At 48.8% G+C, this 27,658-nt stretch overlaps 1 protein-coding gene across 4 annotated transcripts; it reads left to right on the forward strand.

Moving 5' to 3' along the window:
• Positions 1–1,719: 1,719 nt before the first annotated feature.
• Positions 1,720–27,426, forward strand: LOC117354739 (gastrula zinc finger protein XlCGF57.1-like). Of its 4 annotated transcripts, XM_033932681.1 has the most exons (4): positions 1,720–1,819; positions 16,117–16,243; positions 18,074–18,204; positions 24,383–27,426. In XM_033932681.1, the coding sequence occupies exon 4, from the start codon at positions 25,145–25,147 to the stop codon at positions 26,684–26,686; it is 1,542 nt and encodes a 513-aa protein (XP_033788572.1). In that variant the 5' UTR covers positions 1,720–1,819; positions 16,117–16,243; positions 18,074–18,204; positions 24,383–25,144; the 3' UTR covers positions 26,687–27,426. The 4 variants fall into 4 exon arrangements, with proteins under 4 accessions (XP_033788572.1, XP_033788571.1, XP_033788573.1 ...); XM_033932680.1 differs by lacking the exon at positions 18,074–18,204; XM_033932682.1 differs by lacking the exon at positions 18,074–18,204 and having other exon boundaries at positions 1,762–1,819; positions 16,120–16,243.
• The last annotated feature ends 232 nt before the right edge of the window (positions 27,427–27,658 follow it).

A 27,658-nucleotide genomic window follows, 5' to 3' on the forward strand; every position in this document is an offset into this window, starting at 1 on the left:
TAAAGTGCTGTATCCCATCTGCTTTCCTCATTCCACCATGTTTCGGAGATTCCAATGATGTCTATGTTCTCTGCAATGGCCATGGCTTCTAATTCTCCCATTTTGTTTCTTAGGCTCCTTGCATTAGTATATATGCAATTTAGCTCCTGGAATTTTGTTGCCTTCATTTCCTTTCCCTGTGCTTCGGTCTTTAGATTCTTCTCTTTGGTTACGATCTTTCTAATCTCCTCTCCTTTGTTAGTCGACTCCTGTAATTTGTCCCTTGTCTCATCCCAGCCTTTTTTCTACTTAGTATCTTCACGAGATACCTTTTTCCGAATCATCGACGCTTGGTCGACTGTCGGCTTTCCCCTTCTTCTTAGTTTAAAGCCTGTTCTATTCCTCTCTTGACGTTGTTTGCTAGAAGTCTAGTTCCCGCTGCGCTCAGGTGCAATCCATCTCTCCTGTACAGCTTGCTCTTGCCCCAGAACGTCGTCCAGTTCCTCACGAAGTGGAATCCTTTTTCCTCACACCATTTCCTCATCCATGCATTTATTGATTGTAGTTCCTCCTGCCTTTTCACATCTGCCCTTGGTACCGGTAGGATCTCTGAGAATGCTATCTTCTGGGTCCTCATCTTCAGCTTCCTTCCCAGAATCTTGAACTGTTCTATCAGCGTGCCTCTTCTGTAGTCTCTCCTGCTGACATCGTTCGTCCCGATGTGGATCATTACTGTGGTCTCTTCCGTCTCCGCTCCTTCCAGGACCTTCCCAATTTTGTCCACGATGTCCTTGGTTCTCGCTCCTGGGAGGCAGGTCACCAGTCGATCCTCTCTTCCTCCTGCTATGTGGCTGTCCACATGCCTCAGGATCGAGTCCCCCACTAGGATCACTGTCTTTCCCTTCTTCAATGTTCGCTTCGGTCTCAGGTCGATGTCCTCAGTGTGCTTCTCTCTTTTTCCTCTGGGCAATGACTGGTCAATTTCTGGCCTTCGTGCGTTTTTCCTCTGGGGGAGTCTTCTTTGTGGTCTTCTGTTTCTTGCTCTCCCTTTGATGTTGGTGTAACTTCTTCTTCCATCTGAAGTTCGTTCTCTTCCACCTTCCTCTTGTATGCCTCCTCAATGAATTTCTTGAGTTCCCTGACTTCCTCCTTGATGAGAGGGGTTCGGGAGCTAAAGGCACACACGTCCAGTCTCTAGCTCCTACCGAACTACTCTTAAAAATTTGGTTTTCTTTTTTTACTCTTTCCTTCTTTCTTTATAATTTCACAACAGTGATACACACAAAACTATAAGCTACATGCTGCTCAGTTATCTCTAATAATTGTGTCAAAATATCCCTCTGCTCGGTCAGCTCAATTGCAATTTAAAAACTTTGCAGGGGACAAAACACAAATATAAAAATGTGCCAGAGGTGGCAGCAGCGGTTTCTGTCTCAGATAAAGAGGGAGTTGGTGCTTCCTCTCTCTGCTCTCATGTGTCAGGAAGAGAGGGAGACCCAGTCAGTATCAGACTCCGCCCCTTCCACTGATTGGTCAAAAGACTCCTGAAGGAGGAGACAGAGGGACAATATGACACTGATTGGAGTGTACATTCCACCTTAGGATTGGTCAAAAACAGAATGCTCCTAGGAAGGCATTGAAGGGGAGAATGCGCATGTGGGTGGAGTCAGGAGGAGGCGGTCTTTCAAGTCTCTCTGGCACAGATTGGTCAGATTAGGGGAGGAGTGAAGGGGGGAGATACAGATCCCTCTTCTTTTTCCTGCCTTTGTCTCTTTTCCCTCCATTAGGAGCCAAGGCTGGAGCTGGTGCTGCGGAGAAGGGCAGGAGGATGGCACAGCAGGTAGAAGAGGGACTGAGCCTGGCACTACCCCCTCCACTCCCCAGGCTCTTCTTCCTCATTCTCCTCCTGCTTTAGGACAATCTCACTTTCTGCTTCCTGGCACTGCTCCCTCCATTCCACAGGCTCTTCTTCCTCATTCTCCTCCTGCTTTAGGACAATCTCACTTTCTGCTTCCTGGCACTGCTCCATCCACTCCCCAGGCTCTTCTTCCTCATTCTCCTCCTGCTTTAGGACAATCTCACTTTCTGCTTCCTCCACTCCCCAGGCTCTTCTTCCTCATTCTCCTCCTGCTTTAGGACAATCTCACTCTCTACTTCCTGGCAATGCTCCCTCCACTCCCCAGGCTCTTCTTCCTCATTCTCCTCCTGCTTTAGGACAATCTCACTTTCTGCTTCCTGGCACTGCTCCCTCCACTCCCCAGGCTCTTCTTCCTCATTCTCCTCCTGCTTTAGGACAATCTCACTCTCTACTTCCTGGCAATGCTCCCTCCACTCCCCAGGCTCTTCTTCCTCATTCTCCTCCTGCTTTAGGACAATCTCACTTTCTGCTTCCTGGCACTGCTCTCTCCACTCCCCAGGCTCTTCTTCCTCATTCTCCTCCTGCTTTAGCACAATCTCACTCTCTACTTCCTGGCACTGCTCCCTCCACTCCCCAGGCTCTTCTTCCTCATCCTCCTCCTGCTTTAGGACAATCTCACTTTCTGCTTCCTGGCACTGCTCCCTCCATTCCACAGGCTCTTCTTCCTCATTCTCCTCCTGCTTTAGGACAATCTCACTTTCTGCTTCCTGGCACTGCTCCATCCACTCCCCAGGCTCTTCTTCCTCATTCTCCTCCTGCTTTAGGACAATCTCACTTTCTGCTTCCTCCACTCCCCAGGCTCTTCTTCCTCATTCTCCTCCTGCATTAGGACAATCTCACTCTCTACTTCCTGGCAATGCTCCCTCCACTCCCCAGGCTCTTCTTCCTCATTCTCCTCCTGCTTTAGGACAATCTCACTCTCTACTTCCTGGCAATGCTCCCTCCACTCCCCAGGCTCTTCTTCCTCATTCTCCTCCTGCTTTAGGACAATCTCACTTTCTGCTTCCTGGCACTGCTCTCTCCACTCCCCAGGCTCTTCTTCCTCATTCTCCTCCTGCTTTAGCACAATCTCACTCTCTACTTCCTGGCACTGCTCCCTCCACTCCCCAGGCTCTTCTTCCTCATTCTCCTCCTGCTTTAGGACAATCTCACTTTCTGCTTCCTGGCACTGCTCCCTCCACTCCCCAGGCTCTTCTTCCTCATTCTCCTCCTGCTTTAGGACAATCTCACTTTTTGCTTCCTGGCACTGCTCCCTCCACTCCCCAGGCTCTTCTTCCTCACTCTCCTCCTGCTTTAGGACAATCTCACTTTCTGCTTCCTGGCACTGCTCCCTCCACTCCCCAGGCTCTTCTTCCTCATTCTCCTCCTGCTTTAGGACAATCTCACTTTCTGCTTCCTGGCAATGCTCCCTCCACTCCCCAGAGTCTTCTTCCTCATTCTCCTCCTGCTATAGGACAATCTCACTTTCTGCTTCCTGGCACTGCTCCCTCCACTCCCCAGACTCTTCTTCCTCATTCTCCTCCTTCTTTAGGACAAAATCTCACGTTCTGCTTCCTGGCACTGCTCCCTCCACTCCCCAGGCTCTTCTTCCACATTCTCCTCCTGCTTTCGGACAATCTCACTTTCTGCTTCCTGGCACAGCTCCCTCCACTCCCCAGACTCTTCTTCCTCATTCTCCTCCTTCTTTAGGACACAATCTCACGTTCTGCTTCCTGGCACTGCTCCCTCCACTCCTCAGGCTCTTCTTCCACATTCTCCTCCTGCTTTCGGACAATCTCACTTTCTGCTTCCTGGCACTGCTCCATCCCCTCCCCAGGCTCTTCTTCCTCATTCTCCTCCTGCTTTAGGACCATCTCACTTTCTGCTTCCTCCACTCCCCAGACTCTTCTTCCTCATTCTCCTCCTGCTTTAGGACCATCTCACTTTCTGCTTCCTGGCACTGCTCCCTCCACTCGCAAGGCTCTTCTTCCTCATTCTCCTCCTGCTTTAGGATAATCTCACTTTCTGCTTCCTGACACTGCTCCCTCCACTCCCCAGGCTCTCCTTCCTCATTCTCCTCCTGCTTTAGGATAATCTCACTTTCTGCTTCCTGACACTGCTCCCTCCACTCCCCAGGCTCTCCTTCCTCATTCTCCTCCTGCTTTCGGACAATCTCACTTTCTGCTTCCTGGCACTGCTCCATCCCCTCCCCAGGCTCTTCTTCCTCATTCTCCTCCTGCTTTAGGACAATCTCACTTTCTGCTTCCTGGCACTGCTCCCTTCACTCCCCATGCTCTTCTTCCTCATTCTCCTCCTGCTTTAGGACAATCTCACTTTCTGCTTCCTGGCACTGCTCCCTCCACTTCCCAGGCTCTTCTTCCTCATTCTCCTCCTGCTTTAGGACAATCTCACTTTCTGCTTCCTGGCACTGCTCCTTCCACTCCCAGGCTCTTCTTCCTCATTCTCCTCCTGCTTTAGGACAATCTCACTTTCTGCTTCCTGGCACTGCTCCCTCCACTCACCAGGCTCTTCTTCCTCATTCTCCTCCTGCTTTAGGAAAATCTCACTTTCTCTTTCCCGGCACTGCTCACTCCACTCCCCAGGCTCTTCTTCCTCATTCTCCTCCTGCTTTAGGACAATCTCACTTTCTGCTTCCTGGCACTGCTCCCTCCACTCCCCAGGCTCTTCTTCCTCATTCTCCTCCTGCTTTAGGACAATCTCACTTTCTGCTTCCTGGCACTGCTCCCTCCACTCCCCAGGCTCTTCATCCTCATTCTCCTCCTGCTTTAGGACAATCTCACTTTCTGCTTCCTGGCACTGCTCCCTCCACTCACCAGGCTCTTCTTCCTCATTCTCCTCCTGCTTTAGGAAAATCTCACTTTCTCTTTCCCGGCACTGCTCACTCCACTCCCCAGGCTCTTCTTCCTCATTCTCCTCCTGTTTTAGGAAAATCTCACTTTCTGCTTCCTGGCACTGCTCCCTCCACTCCCCAGGCTCTTCTTCCTCATTCTCCTCCTGCTTTAGGACAATCTCACTTTCTGCTTCCTGGCACTGCTCCCTCCACTCCCCAGGCTCTTCTTCCTCATTCCCCTCCTGCTTTAGGACAATCTCACTTTCTTTTTCCCGGCACTGCTCACTCCACTCCCCAGGCTCTTCTTCCTCATTCTCCTCCTGTTTTAGGAAAATCTCACTTTCTGCTTCCTGGCACTGCTCCCTCCACTCCCCAGGCTCTTCTTCCTCATTCTCCTCCTGCTTTAGGACAATCTCACTTTCTTTTTCCCGGCACTGCTCCCTCCACTCCCCAGGCTCTTCTTCCTCATTCTCCTCCCGCTTTAGGACAATCTCACTTTCTTTTTCCCGGTACTGCTCCCTCCACTCCCCAGGCTCTTCTTCCTCATTCTCCTCCTGCTTTAGGAAAATCTCACTTTCTGCTTCCTGGCACTGCTCCCTCCACTCCCCAGGCTCTTCTTCCTCATTCTCCTCCTGCTTTAGGAGAATCTCACTTTCTGCTTCCTGGCTCTGCTTCCTCCACTCCCCAGGCTCTTCTTCCTCATTCTCCTCCTGCTTTAGGACTATCTCACTTTCTTTTTCCCGACACTGCTCCCTCCACTCCCCAGGTTCTTCTTCCTCATTCTCCTCCTGCTTTAGGACCATCTCACTTTCTTTTTCCCGACACTGCTCCCTCCACTCTCCAGGTTCTTCTTCCTCATTCTCCTCCTGCTTTAGGAAAATCTCACTTTCTGCTTCCTGGCACTGCTCCCTCCACTCCCCAGGCTCTTCTTCATCATTCTCCTCCTGCTTTAGGACAATCTCACTTTCTCCTTCCTCCACTCCCCAGGCTCTTCTTCCTCATTCTCCAACTGCTTTAGGACAATCTCACTTTCTGCTTCCTGGCACTGCTCCCTCCACTCCCCAGACTCTTCTTCCTCATTCTCCTCCTGCTTTAGGACAATCTCACTTTCTCCTTCCTCCACTCCGCAGGCTCTTCTTCCTCATTCTCCTCCTGCTTTAGGAAAATCTCACTTTCTGCTTCCTGGCACTGCTCCCTCCACTCCCCAGGCTCTTCTTCCTCGTTCTCCTCCTGCTTTAGGACAATCTCACTTTCTCCTTCCTCCACTCCCCAGACTCTTCTTCCTCATTCTCCTCCGGCTTTAGGACAATCTCACTTTCTGCTTCCTGGCACTGCTCCCTCCACTCCCCAGGCTCTTCTTCCTCATTCTCCTCCTGCTTTAGGACGCTCTCACTTTCTCCTTACTATCACTCCCCAGGCTCTTTTTCCTCATTCATCTCCTGCTTTAGGACAATCTCACTTTCTGCTTCCTGACACTGCTCCCTCCAATCCCCAGGCTCTTCTTCCTCATTCTCCTCCTGCTTTAGGAGAATCTCACTTTCTGCTTCCTGGCTCTGCTTCCTCCACTCCCCAGGCTCTTCTTCCTCATTCTCCTCCTGCTTTAGGACTATCTCACTTTCTTTTTCCCGACACTGCTCCCTCCACTCCCCAGGTTCTTCTTCCTCATTCTCCTCCTGCTTTAGGACCATCTCACTTTCTTTTTCCCGACACTGCTCCCTCCACTCTCCAGGTTCTTCTTCCTCATTCTCCTCCTGCTTTAGGAAAATCTCACTTTCTGCTTCCTGGCACTGCTCCCTCCACTCCCCAGGCTCTTCTTCATCATTCTCCTCCTGCTTTAGGACAATCTCACTTTCTCCTTCCTCCACTCCCCAGGCTCTTCTTCCTCATTCTCCTCCTGCTTTAGGACAATCTCACTTTCTGCTTCCTGGCACTGCTCCCTCCACTCCCCAGACTCTTCTTCCTCATTCTCCTCCTTCTTTAGGACAATCTCACTTTCTCCTTCCTCCACTCCGCAGGCTCTTCTTCCTCATTCTCCTCCTGCTTTAGGAAAATCTCACTTTCTGCTTCCTGGCAGTGCTCCCTCCACTCCCCAGGCTCTTCTTCCTCATTCTCCTCCTGCTTTAGGACAATCTCACTTTCTCCTTCCTCCACTCCCCAGGCTCTTCTTCCTCATTCTCCTCCTGCTTTAGGACAATCTCACTTTCTGCTTCCTGGCACTGCTCCCTCCACTCCCCAGACTCTTCTTCCTCATTCTCCTCCTGCTTTAGGACAATCTCACTTTCTCCTTCCTCCACTCCCCAGGCTCTTCTTCCTCATTCTCCTCCTGCTTTAGGAAAATCTCACTTTCTGCTTCCTGGCACTGCTCCCTCCACTCCCCAGGCTCTTCTTCCTCATTCTCCTCCTGCTTTAGGACAATCTCACTTTCTCCTTCCTCCACTCCCCAGGCTCTTCTTCCTCATTCTCCTCCTGCTTTAGGACAATCTCACTTTCTGCTTCCTGGCACTGCTCCCTCCACTCCCCAGGCTCTTCTTCCTCATTCTCCTCCTGCTTTAGGACGCTCTCACTTTCTCCTTACTATCACTCCCCAGGCTCTTTTTCCTCATTCATCTCCTGCTTTAGGACAATCTCACTTTCTGCTTCCTGACACTGCTCCATCCACTCCCCAGGCTCTTCTTCCTCATTCTTCTCCTGCTTTAGCACAATCTCACTTTCTGCTTCCTGACACTGCTCCATCCACTCCCCAGGCTCTTCTTCCTCATTCTCCTCCTGTTTTAGGAAAATCTCACTTTCTGCTTCCTGGCACTGCTCCCTCCACTCCCCAGGCTATTCTTCCTCATTCTCCTCCTGCTTTAGGACTATCTCACTTTCTGCTTCCTGGCACTGCTCCCTCCACTCCCCAGGCTCTTCTTCCTCATTCTCCTCCTGCATTAGGACAATCTCACTTTCTCCTTCCTCCACTCCCCAGGCTCTTCTTCCTCATTCTCCTCCTGCATTAGGACAATCTCACTCTCTGCTTCCTGGCACTGCTCCCTCCACTCCCCAGGCTCTTCTTCCTCATTCTCCTACTGCTTTAGGACAATCTCACTTTCTCCTTCCTCCACTCCCCAGGCTCTTCTTCCTCATTCTCCTCCTGCTTTAGGACAATATCACTTTCTGCTTCCTGGCACTGCTCCCTCCACTCCCCAGGCTCTTCTTCCTCATTCTCCTCCTGCTTTAGGACAATCTCACTTTCTGCTTCCTGGCACTACTCCCTCCACTCCCCAGACTCTTCTTCCTCATTCTCCTCCTGCTTTAGGACCATCTCACTTTCTGCTTCCTGGCACTGCTCCCTCCACTCCCCAGCCTCTTCTTCCTCATTCTCCTCCTGCTTTAGGAGAATCTCACTTTCTTTTTCCCGGCACTGCTCCCTCCACTCCCCAGGTTCTTCTTCCATATTCTCCTCCTGCTTTAGGACAATCTCACTTTCTTTTTCCCGACACTGCTCCCTCCACTCCCCAGGCTCTTCTTCCTCATTCTTCTCCTGCTTTAGGACAATCTCACTTTCTCCTTCCTCCACTCCCCAGGCTCTTCTTCCTCATTCTCCTCCTGCTTTAGTACAATCTTACTTTCTGCTTCCTGGCACTGCTCCCTCCACTCCCCAGGCATGTCTTCCTCATTCTCCTCCTGCTTTAGGACAATCTCACTTTCTGCTTCCTGGCACTGCTCCCTCCACTCTCCAGGCTCTTCTTCCTCATTCATCTCCTGCTTTAGGACAATCTCACTTTCTGCTTCCTGACACTGCTCCCTCCACTCCCCAGGCACGTCTTCCTCATTCTCCTCATGCTTTAGGACAATCTCACTTTCTGCTTCCTGGCTCTGCTCCCTCCACTCCCCAGGTTCATCTTCCTCATTCTCCTCCTGCTTTAGGACAATCTAACTTTCTTTTTCCCGGCACTGCTCCCTCCACTCCCCATTCTCTTCTTCCTCATTCTCCTCCTGCTTTAGGAGAATCTCACTTTCATTTTCCCGGCACTGCTCCCTCCACTCCCCAAGTTCTTCTTCCTCATTCTCCTCCTACTTTAGGAAAATCTCACTTTCTGCTTCCTGGCACTGCTCCCTCCACTCCCCAGGCTCTTCTTCCTCATTCTCCTCCTGCTTTAGGACAATCTCACTTTCTGCTTCCTGGCACTGCTCCCTCCACTCCCCAGGCTCTTCGTCCTCATTCTCCTCTTGCTTTAGGACAATCTCACTTTCTGCTTCCCGGCACTGCTCCCTCAACTCCCCAGGCTCTTCTTCCTCATTCTCCTCCTGCTTTAGAAAAATCTCACTTTCTGCTTCCTGGCACTGCTCCCTCCACTCCCCAGACTCTTCTTCCTCATTCTCCTCCTGCTTTAGGACCATCTCACTTTCTGCTTCCTGGCACTGCTCCCTCCACTCCCCAGACTCTTCTTCCTCATTCTCCTCCTGCTTTAGGAGAATCTCACTTTCTTTTTCCCGACACTGCTCCCTCCACTCCCCAGGTTCTTCTTCCTCATTCTCCTCCTGCTTTAGGAAAATCTCACTTTCTGCTTCCTGGCACTGCTCCCTCCACTCCCCAGGCTCTTCTTCCTCATTCATCTCCTGCTTTAGGACAATCTCACTTTCTGCTTCCTGGCAATGCTCCCTCCACTCCCCAGGCTCTTCTTCCTCATTCTCCTCCTGCATTAGGACAATCTCACTTTCTGCTTTCTGACACTGCTCCCTCCACTCCCCAGGCTCTTTTTCCTCATTCTCCTCCTGCTTTATGACAATCTCACTTTCTGCTTCCCGGCACTGCTCCCTCCACTCCCCAGTCTCTTCTTCCTCATTCTCCTCCTGCTTTAGAAAAATATCACTTTCTGCTTCCTGACACTGCTCCCTCCACTCCCCAGGCTCTTCTTCCTCATTCTCCTCCTGCTTTAGGAAATCTCACTTTCTGCTTCCTGCACTGCTCCCTCCACTCCCCAGGCTCTTCGTCCTCATTCTCCTCCTGCTTTATGACAATCTCACTTTCTGCTTCCTGACACTGCTCCCTCCACTCCCCAGGCTGTTCTTCCTCATTCATCTCCTGCTTTAGGAGAATCTCACTTTCTTTTTCCCGGCACTGCTCCCTCCACTCCCCAGTCTCTTCTTCCTCATTCTCCTCCTGCTTTAGGAGAATCTCACTTTCATTTTCCCGGCACTGCTCCCTCCACTCCCCAAGTTCTTCTTCCTCATTCTCCTCCTGCTTTAGGAAAATCTCACTTTCTGCTTCCTGGCACTGCTCCCTCCACTCCCCAGGCTCTTCTTCCTCATTCTCCTCCTGCTTTAGGACAATCTCACTTTCTGCTTCTTGACACTGCTCCCTCCACTCCCCAGACTCTTCTTCCCCATTCTCCTCCTGCTTTAGGACAATCTCACTTTCTGCTTCCTGGCTCTGCTCCCTCCACTCCCCAGGCTCTTCTTCCTTATTCTCCTCCTGCTTTAGGACAATCTCACTTTCTGCTTCCTGGCACTGCTCCCTCCACTCCCCAGGCTCTTCTTCCTCATTCTCCTCCTGCTTTAGGACAATCTCACTTTCTGCTTCCTGACACTGCTCCCTCCACTCCCCAGACTCTTCTTCCCCATTCTCCTCCTGCTTTAGGACAATCTCACTTTCTGCTTCCTGGCTCTGCTCCCTCCACTCCCCAGGCTCTTCTTCCTTATTCTCCTCCTGCTTTAGGACAATCTCACTTTCTGCTTCCTGGCACTGCTCCCTCCACTCCCCAGGCTCTTCGTCCTCATTCTCCTCCTGCTTTAGGAAAATCTCACTTTCTGCTTCTTGACACTGCTCCCTCCACTCCCCAGGCTCTTCTTCCTCATTCTCCTCCTGCTTTAGGACAATATCACTTTCTGCTTCCTGGCACTGCTCCCTCCACTCCCCAGGCTCTTCTTCCTCATTCTCCTCCTGCTTTAGGACAATCTCACTTTCTGCTTCCTGGCACTACTCCCTCCACTCCCCAGACTCTTCTTCCTCATTCTCCTCCTGCTTTAGGACCATCTCACTTTCTGCTTCCTGGCACTGCTCCCTCCACTCCCCAGCCTCTTCTTCCTCATTCTCCTCCTGCTTTAGGAGAATCTCACTTTCTTTTTCCCGGCACTGCTCCCTCCACTCCCCAGGTTCTTCTTCCATATTCTCCTCCTGCTTTAGGACAATCTCACTTTCTTTTTCCCGACACTGCTCCCTCCACTCCCCAGGCTCTTCTTCCTCATTCTCCTCCTGCTTTAGGACAATCTCACTTTCTCCTTCCTCCACTCCCCAGGCTCTTCTTCCTCATTCTCCTCCTGCTTTAGTACAATCTTACTTTCTGCTTCCTGGCACTGCTCCCTCCACTCCCCAGGCATGTCTTCCTCATTCTGCTCCTGCTTTAGGACAATCTCACTTTCTGCTTCCTGGCACTGCTCCCTCCACTCTCCAGGCTCTTCTTCCTCATTCATCTCCTGCTTTAGGACAATCTCACTTTCTGCTTCCTGACACTGCTCCCTCCACTCCCCAGGCACGTCTTCCTCATTCTCCTCATGCTTTAGGACAATCTCACTTTCTGCTTCCTGGCTCTGCTCCCTCCACTCCCCAGGTTCATCTTCCTCATTCTCCTCCTGCTTTAGGACAATCTAACTTTCTTTTTCCCGGCACTGCTCCCTCCACTCCCCATTCTCTTCTTCCTCATTCTCCTCCTGCTTTAGGAGAATCTCACTTTCATTTTCCCGGCACTGCTCCCTCCACTCCCCAAGTTCTTCTTCCTCATTCTCCTCCTACTTTAGGAAAATCTCACTTTCTGCTTCCTGGCACTGCTCCCTCCACTCCCCAGGCTCTTCTTCCTCATTCTCCTCCTGCTTTAGGACAATCTCACTTTCTGCTTCCTGGCACTGCTCCCTCCACTCCCCAGGCTCTTCGTCCTCATTCTCCTCTTGCTTTAGGACAATCTCACTTTCTGCTTCCCGGCACTGCTCCCTCCACTCCCCAGGCTCTTCTTCCTCATTCTCCTCCTGCTTTAGAAAAATCTCACTTTCTGCTTCCTGGCACTGCTCCCTCCACTCCCCAGACTCTTCTTCCTCATTCTCCTCCTGCTTTAGGACCATCTCACTTTCTGCTTCCTGGCACTGCTCCCTCCACTCCCCAGACTCTTCTTCCTCATTCTCCTCCTGCTTTAGGAGAATCTCACTTTCTTTTTCCCGACACTGCTCCCTCCACTCCCCAGGTTCTTCTTCCTCATTCTCCTCCTGCTTTAGGAAAATCTCACTTTCTGCTTCCTGGCACTGCTCCCTCCACTCCCCAGGCTCTTCTTCCTCATTCATCTCCTGCTTTAGGACAATCTCACTTTCTGCTTCCTGGCAATGCTCCCTCCACTCCCCAGGCTCTTCTTCCTCATTCTCCTCCTGCATTAGGACAATCTCACTTTCTGCTTTCTGACACTGCTCCCTCCACTCCCCAGGCTCTTTTTCCTCATTCTCCTCCTGCTTTATGACAATCTCACTTTCTGCTTCCCGGCACTGCTCCCTCCACTCCCCAGTCTCTTCTTCCTCATTCTCCTCCTGCTTTAGAAAAATATCACTTTCTGCTTCCTGACACTGCTCCCTCCACTCCCCAGGCTCTTCTTCCTCATTCTCCTCCTGCTTTAGGAAATCTCACTTTCTGCTTCCTGCACTGCTCCCTCCACTCCCCAGGCTCTTCGTCCTCATTCTCCTCCTGCTTTATGACAATCTCACTTTCTGCTTCCTGACACTGCTCCCTCCACTCCCCAGGCTGTTCTTCCTCATTCATCTCCTGCTTTAGGAGAATCTCACTTTCTTTTTCCCGGCACTGCTCCCTCCACTCCCCAGTCTCTTCTTCCTCATTCTCCTCCTGCTTTAGGAGAATCTCACTTTCATTTTCCCGGCACTGCTCCCTCCACTCCCCAAGTTCTTCTTCCTCATTCTCCTCCTGCTTTAGGAAAATCTCACTTTCTGCTTCCTGGCACTGCTCCCTCCACTCCCCAGGCTCTTCTTCCTCATTCTCCTCCTGCTTTAGGACAATCTCACTTTCTGCTTCCTGACACTGCTCCCTCCACTCCCCAGACTCTTCTTCCCCATTCTCCTCCTGCTTTAGGACAATCTCACTTTCTGCTTCCTGGCTCTGCTCCCTCCACTCCCCAGGCTCTTCTTCCTTATTCTCCTCCTGCTTTAGGACAATCTCACTTTCTGCTTCCTGGCACTGCTCCCTCCACTCCCCAGGCTCTTCTTCCTCATTCTCCTCCTGCTTTAGGACAATCTCACTTTCTGCTTCCTGACACTGCTCCCTCCACTCCCCAGACTCTTCTTCCCCATTCTCCTCCTGCTTTAGGACAATCTCACTTTCTGCTTCCTGGCTCTGCTCCCTCCACTCCCCAGGCTCTTCTTCCTTATTCTCCTCCTGCTTTAGGACAATCTCACTTTCTGCTTCCTGGCACTGCTCCCTCCACTCCCCAGGCTCTTCGTCCTCATTCTCCTCCTGCTTTAGGAAAATCTCACTTTCTGCTTCTTGACACTGCTCCCTCCACTCCCCAGGCTCTTCTTCCTCATTCTCCTCCTGCTTTAGAAAATCTCACTTTCTGCTTCCTGCACTGCTCCCTCCACTCCCCAGGCTCTTCGTCCTCATTCTCCTCTTGCTTTAGGACAATCTCACTTTCTGCTTCCCGGCACTACTCCCTCCACTCCCCAGGCTCTTCTTCCTCATTCTCCTCCTGCTTTAGAAAATATCTCACTTTCTGCTTCCTGGCACTGCTCCCTCCACTCCCCAGACTCTTCTTCCTCATTCTCCTCCTGCTTTAGGACCATCTCACTTTCTGCTTCCTGGCACTGCTCCCTCCACTCCCCAGCCTCTTCTTCCTCATTCTCCTCCTGCTTTAGGAGAATCTCACTTTCTTTTTCCCGGCACTGCTCCCTCCACTCCCCAGGTTCTTCTTCCTCATTCCCCTCCTGCTTTAGGAGAATCTCACTTTCTTTTTCCCGACACTGCTCCCTCCACTCCCCAGGTTCTTCGTCCTCATTCTCCTCCTGCTTTAGGAAAATCTCACTTTCTGCTTCCTGGCACTGCTCCCTCCACTCCCCAGGCTCTTCTTCCTCATTCATCTCCTGCTTTAGGACAATCTCACTTTCTGCTTCCTGGCACTGCTCCCTCCACTCCCCAGGCTCTTCTTCCTCATTCATCTCCTGCTTTAGGACAATCTCACTTTCTACTTCCTGACACTGCTCCCTCCACTCCCCAGGCTCTTCTTCCTCATTCTCCTCCTGCTTTAGGAGAATCTCACTTTCTTTTTCCCGGCACTGCTCCCCCCACTCCCCAGGCTCTTTTTCCTCATTCTCCTTCCCTCACACAGCAGCTGCTCATTCTGCTTTAAGACACTCTTATTGTCTGTTTCTTGTCACAAGTGAGTGTGAGGTGTATAATTTTTCTCCTGGGGTAATTCTGCACACACTGAGTTCAATTCCCAGTGCATCTCCTCCTCACTCTGGGCAAGTCACTTAACCCTCTATTGTCCCATGAAAGAAATGGAGGCCGTGTATGCAAATTTTTTTCATGCATATTCATTGTGGATATCCTGAAAACCTGACTGGAAGGGGGGACTCCAGAACCGAGTTGAGAAACACTGCTCCAGACCACCAGGGATTTTCTGAGAGGGCCAGGAAGGGTCTCTTAGACCACCAAGAACCTTTTTTTAAATGGGTGGGGGCAGCACAGGAAGCCTGATTGGGGCAGGGGGTCAGAAGGGATGTCATTAGATACCCCTTCTCTCAACCAAGCCTTCTAACGCTGCCCCAGGCCAGGTGTTATTTTTTTTCTGTTGATAAATGTGCCTGACAGCTTTCTTTTTTTTAGTTTTGCTGCGGATTACTAAATGACCAAATTTAAATGCAGTCTGCGTTAATGGTTTCAGCACCCGCCCTGAAACAATTAGAGCATTGGATGCTGAAGAAGGCCTGGTTTGGCGCAAACTATGCTGAAGCAGTAGCAGAGCGATCAGAGGGTCTTATATGCATGCAAACACATTTAAAACTTTGAAAAAGTTAGGATGATAAACAAAAGACCAGGAAAAGGGGAATTCACTGTTTGTGTGAGGTGTTAGGTTTGGCAGGAGCATGTGGAAATCAGGTGTAGATATACATAATACATACATAGAGGTATTAATGACGCCATCTTGTTTTCTGTCTCTCTCTGTCCTCTCTGCATCTTTGTGCAGTTTCCCACCTTGATTTCATGGCTCTAATTATTACCAGATCTCTCAGTCTGGCTTCTGGAAGATATAGGGTTTCACATTTTTGAATACAGATAGTTATATGTATCTTATGAATGCGATATACCGTGTTGTGTGTGAAGGGATCCCTATGAATGATGTGTGAGAGAATGATTTGTATTTAATTTCAAATGTTTTACATATATAAGATTTAAGAAACTTTAAGGGAGCCTAAGAGACACTATTACAATGACAATACCAGTCTTTGAGAGGCCCAGAGCAGGAAAGGTCAGCTACTTTGACCTCCAGCTTAGGAAGGGAGGTACTTGTAGCCCACTTAGGAATGTGTGGCAGTGAAACTCGAAACTGTCAGTTTTCCAAAGCAAGTTTTTCTTCTGTTTAATTTCACTTTTTTGAGAATGACAAAGTGTTCATTGGGTATGTTATAATGTGTTATGCATATTCAGAAATTAATGTAAACAAAAATATGATTTTTAATAATTTGTCTGAGTTTGTAAAACTTGTTCCTATGTAAAGGAATTTCTTTATTCAAACTTAAGGACAGCCTCTGTTGGCTGATTGGTTGACAAGTGTGATGTCATACTGCCTTGTGAAAAATATTAAAGTATCGAATCAGGAGAGGTGCAAATTCCACGCGTGATGGGACTCCATCACACGTATGACTTCTGAGACAATGTAAGATTAAAATTAATAAATAATATTGACCTGGTAATATATGTGTGATTGCCTTTATTCCTAAGCACCTAGGAGTGAGTGCTATTCAATGGTGATTGCATCACTGCAGGGTATGTTCAGTGGCTCCGTAAGCCCTGTGGAGAATTGCCCAGACGGTCTTGGTATTGTCTAGGATAAGGCAACAGCAGTTCAGTTATTCACGGTCCATGAAACTGTTCTAGGTATAAGCGACAGAGAGATATGGGATGGGGTTCATTCTAGTTAGAGATTGAGATGGGGGTGGTGGGAAATCCAGTCTGACCTGGGATCAGGCATTTATGATGGGGAATTTTACACAAGGAATTATAGAGAAAGCAGAATTTAAATTTAAAAATACCCCTAACTTACAGTGCCAAAGCAAAGCTATCAGAAGAGTACATCCAGCTGAACTCTAATGCGTTCGGAGTGTTTCCTCGTGTCCCTGAGTGAGTTTCTGGTTTATGTTTCAGAAGCAGGTGACGTTTGAGGACATCACCGTCGCCTTCTCCCAGGAGGAGTGGGAGTATTTAGATGAAGGGCAGAAGGAGCTTCACCGGGAGGTGATGAAGGAGAATTATGAGATCCTGAGGTCTCTAGGTAAGGATTGCATTATCTGCATTTTTCGCAAGCACAGGGCTGAGTTAGTGATTTTCTGTTCAAGTGCAATAGGTGACAGTAGGGTTATTTCCCTTTAGCCGCATGGTTGCAGAAGGAATCCACTCCCGATTTTTCACTCTGCCGCTGGTCTATTTACTGTTCAGCTTAGCGCCCTCTACAGTATTTTCCTTCTGCACGCATGGATGCAGTTGTGTCTGTTCTGCTCTCCCCATTTTCAATGTAATTTTGTCCCTTTTTCTGATGTCTTAGAGGAAGTTCCGGGCCAGCCAATCACTGCCTGGCTGGCCTGAAACTTCTTCTCCGACGTCAGAATTGACATTGGGTGAAGACTTCTAGGTCGGTCGTTGTGCAGTCGCTGTACTTGCCTCGACTGGTCCTGTTGCTGCAGTGCGGGGAAGCAGGGAGAGAGGCCAGGTTCCGCGATCGCCTGCCCTGTTGTCCCCACGCACAGCTTCGGGACGCTCTCTGAAAACAGGACATTTTGGCCTCCCGAAGCTGTGCATGGGGACAACAGGACAGGTCAGCTAAAAACGGGATGATTCCGTTCAAAACGAGATGTATGGTCACATTAGTAATATCTCATCATGACCAGCAGGTAGAGACTGAGACCAAAACTTTGGTCTAGTACATAATAGCTGTCCCTTCCCTATATACCTCAGTCTTCTCTCAGTCTCCAGCAGATGTGAGTTGTGCCCATTTCTCCTTGTGGGGCTGATGGAATTTGTTTAGTGCTCCTAGTCCCCGTTTTAGTGCCGGACTGAGCTTAGGTGGGCCCTGTTTGGGGGTCCATTTGATCTTGGAGGTGTCACACCCGGCGGATCTCATGCTGGGAACCACCCCCCCCTTCCTCCACCTCCCCAACTTCTTTGTAGAGGTGCCTCAGCAGTAGTAAGTCTTGCCATCAATACAGGCAAGACTGACTCAGGTCAATTGAACCAACATGTAAGAAGGACCCGCTATACTTTAACTTAGCTCAGAGATATGTAACTCTGAAGAGGGGGAGGTTACCCCCTCTTGGAGTAAGAGTTTTTCGTCCAATCATAGCATTATTGTTAGTAAAAACGGATCCCTTCACACACAACACGGTTTATTGCATTCATAAGATACATATAACTATCTCTATTCAAAAATGTGAAACGCTATATCTTCCACAAGCCAGACTGAGAGGTCTGCTATTAATTAGAGCCATGAAATGAAGGCGGGAAACTGCACAAAGATACACCACCCGGAGTCTGAAACTCCGCATTGGGGAACATATAAGCCGTATTCGAACAGGGGTACAGGAAGCCCCCCTGGTGCAGCATTGGCAACAGGTTAATCACGTTATGGAAGATCTTACATTTACAGTGTTGGACTGTATATCTTGCCCCAGGGGCGGTGACATTGCCCGTATGTTGTGGAGGAGAGAACAAAAATGGATTTTCAACTTAAACACCCTCCACCCGAATGGCCTCAACAATGAGATCGAGTGGGCAGCATTCCTCTGATCACGTCTGGCTCACTTTCTTTTTTACAGCCTTTCACCTGCAGAATATTTTTTCCATTCTTCTGTAATGTGAATATATGATGTCATTACCTTCTTACGCTCGGTTTTTCCCTCCCGCTCCGGTTTAAAAATCGGAGTTGGTGTCGGCGTTCTCCGTTGCACGGAACTTCTTTAATTTTTGATTGATATGTATCTGATGTGCTTTTTCCCAGCCTTGTCAGTTATTAATGCTCTTACTCCTCGCACAGTTACAGTAGCCTTTAGAGTTTCAGTGCTCGTTCCTGGTGCTTTGTTATCTATCTTTTTTTGATTTTGCATTTCAGATCACAGTTAAACAACTTATACATGGTGTGACTCTTTTGCAAATATTTCACTCTCAGTTGGCGGGGTCTCCTGAAGCAGACGCCGAAACGGGGCCGCTTCGGGACCCTGAGAAGCTGCATTTTGTATACGAGTTAAGTATATTCTCACACCTTCAGTGACAACCTGAACGCAATTACTTTTTGAATTTTCTACATTTTTGAAAACAGTATTATTCAAAGTTATATATACAGTTTTTCAATTGGATTTTTAAACCTTCATGAGTCGGATCCGTTTTTACTAACAATAATGCTATGATTGGATGAAAAACTCTTACTCCAAGAGGGGGTAACCTCCCCCTCTTCAGAGTTACATATCTCTGAGCTAAGTTAAAGTATAGCGGGTCCTTCTTACATGTTGGTTCAATTGACCTGAGTCGGTCTTTTCAAGTATAACTAAGCTTCTTTTCTGACTCCTTTTGTTACTGTCCCTGTTCTCCACGTGCATGTCTCCACGTGCACGCAAGCTAAGGAAGAGGGCACTGAGAGACTTCATGAAGAAAAGTGAGGCCCGAGAATCTTCCTCCAGCAGCCATCCTCATCAGAATACAGCAGCGGGGGATCCACAAGCTACAGCGGCAAGGAGCCTCCAGGATGCCCTGGCTCAGCTAATCCCCCCACCTGCACTCGGCCCGGCAGAGAAATCTCTTCCGGAGTCCCTGCATGCTGCCGCGTACATCCAGCCCCTTCAGGGCAGCCGATAAGGGTCTCGCCAGACCGAAAGATCTCTCCCGGAGTCACTGCATGCTGCCGTGTAAAGCCAGCCTCTGCCGACAGCAGATCGGGGTTTTCGCCCTCTAGACTGAGAGATCTCCCACGGAGTCCTTGCATGCTGCTGCGTAAAGCCAGCCTCTGCAAGCAGCTGATCGGGGTTTTCGCCCTCCAGACTGAGAGATCTCCCACGGAGTACTTGCATGCTGCCACGTAAAGCCAGCCACTGCAAGCAGCAGATCAGGGTTTTCGCCCTCCAGACTGAGAGATGAGTCCCTTCATGCGGCCGCGTACAGCCAGCCTCGCAGGGAGACGATCGGGGTTCCCCATCCAGCCTCAAAGGTAAGTCCTATTTGCATGTTTTTGGGAAAACCTCTGATAATCTTTTGCAGCCCCGAGGGCTCTGCCCCACCCTCCTCCCAATCTGAATTTAAGGAGAAAGAAACTCCCATGCTTCTTTCCCTCAGGGGGGGGGGGGAGGACCTGCAGACCTCTCCCACCAGCAGGAGACATGCTGCCCCAGAGTTCAGCTTGTACAGGGCAGAGGGTTACCCCTCCTCCCTGCAATCTCCCCACATGCTGAAGAAAAAAATATTTATATATACTCGATGCTTCTTTCCTTCTTGGGGTCCTGCAGAGTCTGCAGTTCAGACCTCTCCCCCCCCTCCCCCCTCATGTCGGGAACGAGGACGCCTTTCACATTAGCTTTTCACATTTAGCTGGGCAGGGTCTCAGCAACCAGCCATGATAGAAACCGCTAGCAACCAATTTCAACATAGGTTTTTCCTTCCTCCCTGGCAACAGGGGCAGTCCTGGGGAACTCTTCACAAAGCATGGTGCTGATGTCATCAGTGATGCGGGATGTCAGACCATGCCTCCCCAAAGGTGGGGGTTTGAAACTCCTCAGCCTAAAGAGCTGTTCACTGCACTTCCACAGCTCACAGCCAGCATGAGGGACTCTGCTACTATTTATGATTTCTATAGCACTGAAAGGCATATGCAGCACTGTACAGTTTAACATACAATAGGCAGTACAGCAGGAGAAGCCCATATAGGAGGCATCATCACTCCTCTTTCTCTGCCTCCAGGCACAGTGAGAAATGCAGCCAGGAGCACTGGCACAGATGAAGGAGTGCATCTCCTGCCCCTTCTCTGCAGGCTCACCCCCCCCTTTCAAGAAGGACAGAGAATGTCGGTGGGGTACATGGAGCCACCCAACCAGTCAAATGGAGCAGCACATAAACCTGCGAACCACCAGGGGTGGGACCAGCAGCAACAGTTAATCCTCCTGCAGACCCAACTCCTCTCTCAGCGGGCAACCCTCCCCCCAATGCCCCCCTTTAGAGGGAGCCACGCACAACAACATGGCGCGTTCCAGCAGCATGTCATGCACCCAAGCAACGGAGGAACAAGCAACACACCAGCCTCCAGCCACGCCCCAAGTCACCACTCACAAAAATAAATAAATAAATAAACTATTAACCCCCCCCCCCACAAATGAGGACTCACCCCAAATTCCTCCAGAAACTCACAGCCTTTCTCAAGATCCACGTGGGTGGACCACAAGTACCCAAGACAGAGTACTACAATGCCTGAACTACCAGTACCAGTACTTCACGCAGGCGGTGGCGATTCCAATCCACAAGAACCTCCTGGACTGCAGAGACGAGATTTGTCTGACTCCCTCTTCAGGGCAACCAACATCAAGGAGACTGGGACTGAAATACCAGATCTTTCCGGCCCGGGGATTCAACAACCCGTAGCAGCCATACATGGACAATGTGGTAGCCTTGGCGCTTAAGAGAAACAGGGCAGCACGACCCCCCCCTCCAACGCCCCGTCAGGGAAGGACCTGAAAAACCCTGGATTCCACGGGGAAAAAGACCTTCGAGGGCGCAATGCTGTGCGTACAAATTGCTGTGCTGCAGTTCCAGATGCGGCTTTATCAGGAGGTCATTGAGAGAAAATAAATAAATAAAATAAAACAGGGACTCCAGCTCACCACCAAGCCAGTCCAACACTGGCAGCAGTCTGTGCCCCAGCGCTCGCAACAGTAACATAACTGCTACGCAAACAAGCACCGCCCGAGGGGCAGTGGCATCCAAGGGTAGCCCTCTCTCCCAAAGCAAAAACAGAACCTTGACCACCCAACGGCCCAGCAGGATCAGATTGTCTGCGAAGGCTTGGCCCAGGATCACCATCGACCAGTGGGCCCTCTGCATCATCAAGCAGGGATTCCTAATTTGTCTCCACTCCCACCCCCCCCCAGAGTGGGCGGGGCACCCTCCATCTGACGACCCAATTTTCCTGCAGCAAGGAGAGGACCTGCTTCGGCAGAATCAATAGAAGCGGTGCCGAACAGAGGAGATCACCAAGGGGTTTCTACTCCAGGAACCCCCGTGTCCTCATGGACAAGGACAACGCTCGATCCTGGATCTCTGCAAGCTCAACAGGTACATACACAAGGTCCAGATGCACTCTCTGGGTACAGTCTTGGCCCTGTTACAGCCTGAGTATTGGCTAGTATCCCTGGACTTACATGATGCATACACTCACGTGCCCATGCACCCAGCCCACAGGAGGCATTGTCGCTTCTAAAGCCAAGACAGTACAAGGTCCTATCCCTTGGACTCTCAACGGCTCCAAGAGCATTCACAAAGTGCGTGGCAGTGGCACATCCTCGCCTTCAAGGGGTGTGCGTCCTATCTTATCTCGACAGCTGGCAGCCCCGACAACCACCATAACCCTCCTCCAAGAACGGGTTCCTCATAAACTACATGAAATCCCACCTGATATCCACCCAGGGGATATCGTTCATCGGGGCAGTCATCGACACCACACAGACCAAGGCCGTCCTACTGGACTACCAGATCGACGCCATGACATCCCTGGCCAGCAGCTCATCATCAGCACGCCCCCTCCTGTGTCTCGGCTGCGGTCTTTGTTGTCCAGCACACCAGACTACACATGAGATCCCTGAAAGGGCACCTCAAACGTCACTAGGACCAGTAGACCCAACCTCTGACTACCCAGATACCCATTCGCCAGCCCATACACAAGACGCTTCACTGGTGAACGGCCCGAGATAACTTAGCGAAAGGGAAACCAGACCACCACCTCACCAGCTGGTGGTCACCATAGATGCCTCCAAACATGGAGGGGGGACACACCTTCTCCATCTTCGCACAGGGGACATATGGTCGGCCAAGGCGTCCTCACTCCATATCTACCTACTGGAGCTCAGGGCCATAGGGAATTCCCTCGAAACCTTCAAACAATGGGTGACAGGTAGGGCAGTCCTCACCCAAACAGAAAACCAGGTGGCCATGTACTACATAAACAAGCAGGGAGGGACAGGGTCAGCCTCGCTATGCAAGGAAGCTTGCTGCATGTGGGAGTTAACCAACTCCATTCAATGCCCCATCCAGGCAACTTACCTCCCAGGGGAGCAGAATGACCTGGCAGAAAGCCTCAGCCACCAGCTGGATCCCTATGAGTGGTGTCTCAATCCAGCAGCGACGAAGAAGATCTTCAGCACCTGGGGCACACCGAGCATCGACCTGCTTGCAACCGAACTGAACTCAAAATACTCGATCTTCTGCTCAAAGAGATCAACCCATCGCCATCTCAGCCCCGACGATCTGTCTGTGAGTTGGAACCATGGACTCTTATACGCCTACCCGCCATACCCTAAGTCCTGCAGAAGATCCTTCAGGACAGAGCAACGGTGATCATGATTGCCCTGTTTGGGCCCCAGCAACCATGGTGCCCGTTCCGGCAAGGGATAGCGGTTCACCCACCTCTCCCCCTCCCGATCATTGCAGTGCTCATAACACAACACGGGAGCCTCCACCACGACCTGTGTTCCTTAGCCCTGACTGCATGGATGATGCAGTCACCGTGGATCATGTTTGGGGGGTGGGGAAGCATGGCCTTGCGTCACCGTGGATCATGTTTGGGTGGAGGGGAAGCATGGCCTTGCGTCACCGTGGGTCATGTTTGGGGGGAGGGGAAGCATGGCCTTGCGTCACCGTGGGTCATGTTTGGGTGGAGGGGAAGCATGGCCTTGCGTCACCGTGGGTCATGTTTGGGGGGAGGGGAAGCATGGCCTTGCGTCACCGTGGATCATGTTTGGGGGGAGGGGAAGCATGGCCTTGCGTCACCGTGGATCATGTTTGGGGGGAGGGGAAGCATGGCCTTGCGTCACCGTGGGATCATGTTTGGGGGGAGGGGAAGCATGGCCTTGCATCACCGTGGGTCATGTTTGGGGGGAGGGGAAGCATGGTCTTGCGTCACCGTGGGTCATGTTTGGGGGGAGGGGAAGCATGGCCTTGCGTCACCGTGGGTCATGTTTGGGGGGAGGAGAAGCATGGCCTTGCGTCACCGTGGGTCATGTTTGGGGGGAGGAGAAGCATGGCCTTGCGTCACCGTGGATCATGTTTGGGGGGAGGGGAAGCATGGTCTTGCGTCACCGTGGGTCATGTTTGGGGGGAGGGGAAGCATGGCCTTACGTCACCATGGGTCATGTTTGGGGGGAGTGGAAGCATGGCCTGCGTCACCGTGGATCATGTTTGGGGGGAGGGGAAGCATGGCCTTGCGTCACCGTGGATCATGTTTGGGGGGAGGGGAAGCATGGCCTTGCGTCACTGTGGATCATGTTTGGGGGAATGTTATAAATTTAAAGACTTAACGGGAGCTAGTTTCGATACTGAATAGCTCCCTGGGGGTGTCTGAAATATGCATTGGGGGTTTGTTGGTTTTTGGACACAGATTGTATTGTAAGTGAAGATAATATTCAGATAGATAATAAAGCTGCGGCCAAATATTTCTTCCAATAAAATGAGTTGTGTGATTATTGATTGATGGTGATTAGTTTTCAGTTGCAGGTGATGGGAATGCGAATGCTAATGTTACTTAAGTTGGATTTTTATTTATAATTATAGTTGAATCTTTTCTCAAGATTGATATCTTATTTCCTTTAATTGTATTTGATCTTATGGTGGCTCCCCCCAAATTAATGTGGACTAGAAAGATTTATATTAGAGACTTATGATATCTTTTCTTTTTTTCCTTTTGATGTATATCTTTATCCTTTACTGTTCTTGAAGAATTGTATGAAAAATTTGATAAATAAAAAGAAAAAATATATATAGAAGGGTTCAAAAAAGGTTAGAACAAGTTTCTGGAGGAAAAGTCCATAAAAAGATTTTTAGTCAGATAGACTTAGGAGAGCCATTGCTCATCTCAGGAACTGGATTTGCTCTATGGATCTGCCTGGCACTTGTGACCGGAGGTGATACGGTTGGACACAGGATGCTGGACTTGATGGAGCTTGGCCTGGACTCAGCATGGATTTTCTTATACCTATGTGGAAAGACCAAAAAAGCACTTTTAAATATTGACTTGAATATGATCACACACTCTTATTTGCATCTCTGGTACTGATCAACTTGGAAATGTTGTTTTCTGAGCAGTGAGTGGGTGGTAAATTTACAAAGGGGTTTTGTATTACTGAACTTGTTCAAAGGTTTTACTCCTACAATAATATATTTTTTGATTTAGGAAAAGATGACCCTAAAAATAATCCCTGGAAGCTCAGTGAGAAGCCTGAAGGAGTAAAGATGTTATCAGAAGGAGAGAAAGAGAACTGGGGAGAGAAGGAAAAAAATCAAAATAAAAAATATTCACCAGGAGAGTCAGCTCTGCTCAAGATCACACAGACAGAGGAAGATCAGACGGACCAGATGAGAGATCAAAGATGTTCCTGTGATGTATGTGAGATATTCCTCAGTGATCGTTCAATTCTGAAACCACATCAGAGATCTGATACTGAAGAGAGATCATCTACATGTACGGACTGTGGGGAAACCTCCAGTCAAAAGGGAGAACAGAAAACCTGCTTAAAAGAGACACATTTTACATGTTCTGATTGTGGAAAAGATTTCAATGGGAAGAAAGAGCTAATGCAACACAGGAAAAATAATAACGGAACTAGAATGTGTACAAGTATCGAATATGGGGAAAACCTTTTCAATAAAGGAAACATGACAAAATGCCAGAAAAACAATACTGACAAGAGAATATCTTCATATCCTGGTTGTAAAAAAAATATAAACCAGGATAAGAATTTCACAAGAAAAAACAAATTTCACCCAGGAGAGAGATCAGTTTTAAATACCGAATGTCAGAAAAGCTTCAGTCAAGGGGAACCATTCACAGATCATAAAAACGCTGAAACTGGTGAGGAATCAGCCACTTCTACTAAATCAGAAGAAATATTTTGCAAGATGGCAAATATCCCAGAATATCAGGAAACTGACAAAAATGAAAGATTATTTACTTGTGCTGACCGTGGTAGATTCACTTTGCTGGAAAGGAAACCACAGAATGAAGAAGAAAATCCTCAGAGGAATGAAGTCATTTTCATGTACTAAGTGTGGTAAAAGCTTCACAACCAAGCAACATCTCAAACTTCACCTGAGAATCCATACAGGAATGAAGCCATTTACATGCTCTGAGTGTGGCAAAAGCTTTAGTCAGAAGGGAAGCCTGACAAGACACCAGAATATCCACACTGGAATGAAATCATTTACATGTACTGAGTGTGGTAAAAGCTTTTATGATAAGCAAACACTCACATCACACCAGAGAATTCACACTGGAGAGAAACAATTTACATGTACTGAGTGTGGTAAAGGCTTCAGAAGCAAGTCAAATCTCAAAATTCATCTGAGAATCCATACAGGAAAGAAACCATTTACATGTACTGAGTGTGGTAAAAGCTTCAGAAGCAAGGCACATCTAAAAAGTCACCTGACAGTCCACACTGGAATGAAATCATTTACATGTACTGACTGTGGTAAAAGTGTTTGGGATAAGCAAACACTCACAGCACACCAGAGAATTCACACTGGAGAGAAACCATTTACATGTACTGAGTGTGGTAAAAGCTTCAGAAGCAAGGCATATCTCAAAACTCATCTGACAATCCACACAGGAGTAAAATCATTTTCATGCGCTGAGTGTGGGAAAAGCTTTAGTCGGAAGAGAAGCCTGACAAGTCACCAGAATATCCACACTGGGATGAAACCATTTACATGTACTGAGTGTGGTAAAAGCTTTTGTGATAAGCAAAAACTCACAGCACACCAGAGAATTCACACTGGAGAGAAACCATTTAAATGTACTGAGTGTGGTAAAAGCTTTTGTGATAAGCGAACACTCATAGCACACCAGAGAGTTCACACTGGAGAGAAACCATTTACATGTATTGAGTGTGGTAAAAGCTTTTGTGATAAGCAAACATTCACAGTACACCAGAGAATTCACACTGGAGAGAAACCATTTACATGTACTGTGTGTGGTAAAAGCTTCAGATGCAAGGCACATCTTAAAAGTCACCTGACAAACCACACTGGAATGAAACCATTTACATGTACTGAGTGTGGTAAAAGCTTTTGTGATAAGCGAACACTCACAGCACACCACAGAATTCACACTGGAGTGAATCCATTTACATGTACTGAGTGTGGTAAAAGCTTTCATGATAAGACAATACTCACAGGACACCAGAGAATTCACACTGAAGTTAAACGATGTTCATGTACTGAATGTGGTAAAAGCTTCAGTAGAAAGGCAAATCTCAAAATTCACCTGAGAATCCATACAGGAATGAAGCCATTTACATGTACTGAGTGTGGTAAAAGCTTCAGATGCAAGGCACATCTAAAACGTCACCTGACAATCCACACAGGAGTGAAACCATGTACATGTACTGAGTGTGGTAAAAGTTTTCGTGATAAGGCAACACTGACAAGACATAAGAGAATTCACACTAGAGTGAAACCATTTACATGTACTGAGTGAGCTAAAAGCTTTAGTAAGATGAGTAACCTCATAAGACACCAGAGAATTCACACTGAAGTGAAACCATTTTCATATTCTTAGTGTGATAAATGGCTTAGTGAAAAGGGAATATTGCCAGTATACCAGATAACCCAGAAAGGAGTGAGATCAAGATGCTGGAAAGAGTTCACTTCTATTATTACAAAAGAGGTCTCTATCTTACTGAGGAAACATAGAAACCTGATTTCAGATAAAGACCAAATGGCCCATCCAGTCTGCCCATCCACAGTAACAATTACATCTTCCTCTTTCTAAGAGATCCCATGTGCCTATTGCACACCTTATTGAATTCAGACACAATCTCTGTCTTTACCACTTCTTCCGATAGATTGTTCCACGCATTTGCCACCCTTTCTGTAAAAAAATTTTTTCTTAGATTACTCCTGAGTCTATCACTGCTTTATCATATGCCCTCTAATTGCAGAGCTTCCTTTCACTTGAAATAGACTCACTTCATGTGCATTTACATCATGTAGGTATTTAATTATTTTCTCTTACCCTTTTGGGTTAACTTTGTGAATCGGATTGAGTCCCTTTTGGGAAAGACCCGATATATAAAGCTAAGGACTGGATTTGATTAAACATCTCTATCATATCTCCTCTCTCCCACCTTTCCTCCAAAGTATACAGATTGAGATCTTTAAGTCTGTCCCCATAGGCCTTATCACGAAGACCACACACCATTTTAGTAGCCTTCCTCTGGACCAACTCCATCCTTTTTATATCTTTTTGAAGGTGCGGCCTCCAGAATTGTACACAATATTCTAAATGAGCTCTCACCAAAGTCTTATACAAGGGCATCAGTTCCTCCTTTTTCCTACTGGCCATACCTCTCCCTATGCAACCTAGCATCCTTCTAGCTTTCGTCATCATCTTTTCAACCTGTTTGGCCACCTTAAGATCATCACCTACAATCACACCCAAGTCCTGCTC

This window comes from Geotrypetes seraphini, chromosome 2, assembly GCF_902459505.1.
Source record: "Geotrypetes seraphini chromosome 2, aGeoSer1.1, whole genome shotgun sequence".
Lineage (NCBI taxonomy): Eukaryota > Metazoa > Chordata > Amphibia > Gymnophiona > Dermophiidae > Geotrypetes > Geotrypetes seraphini.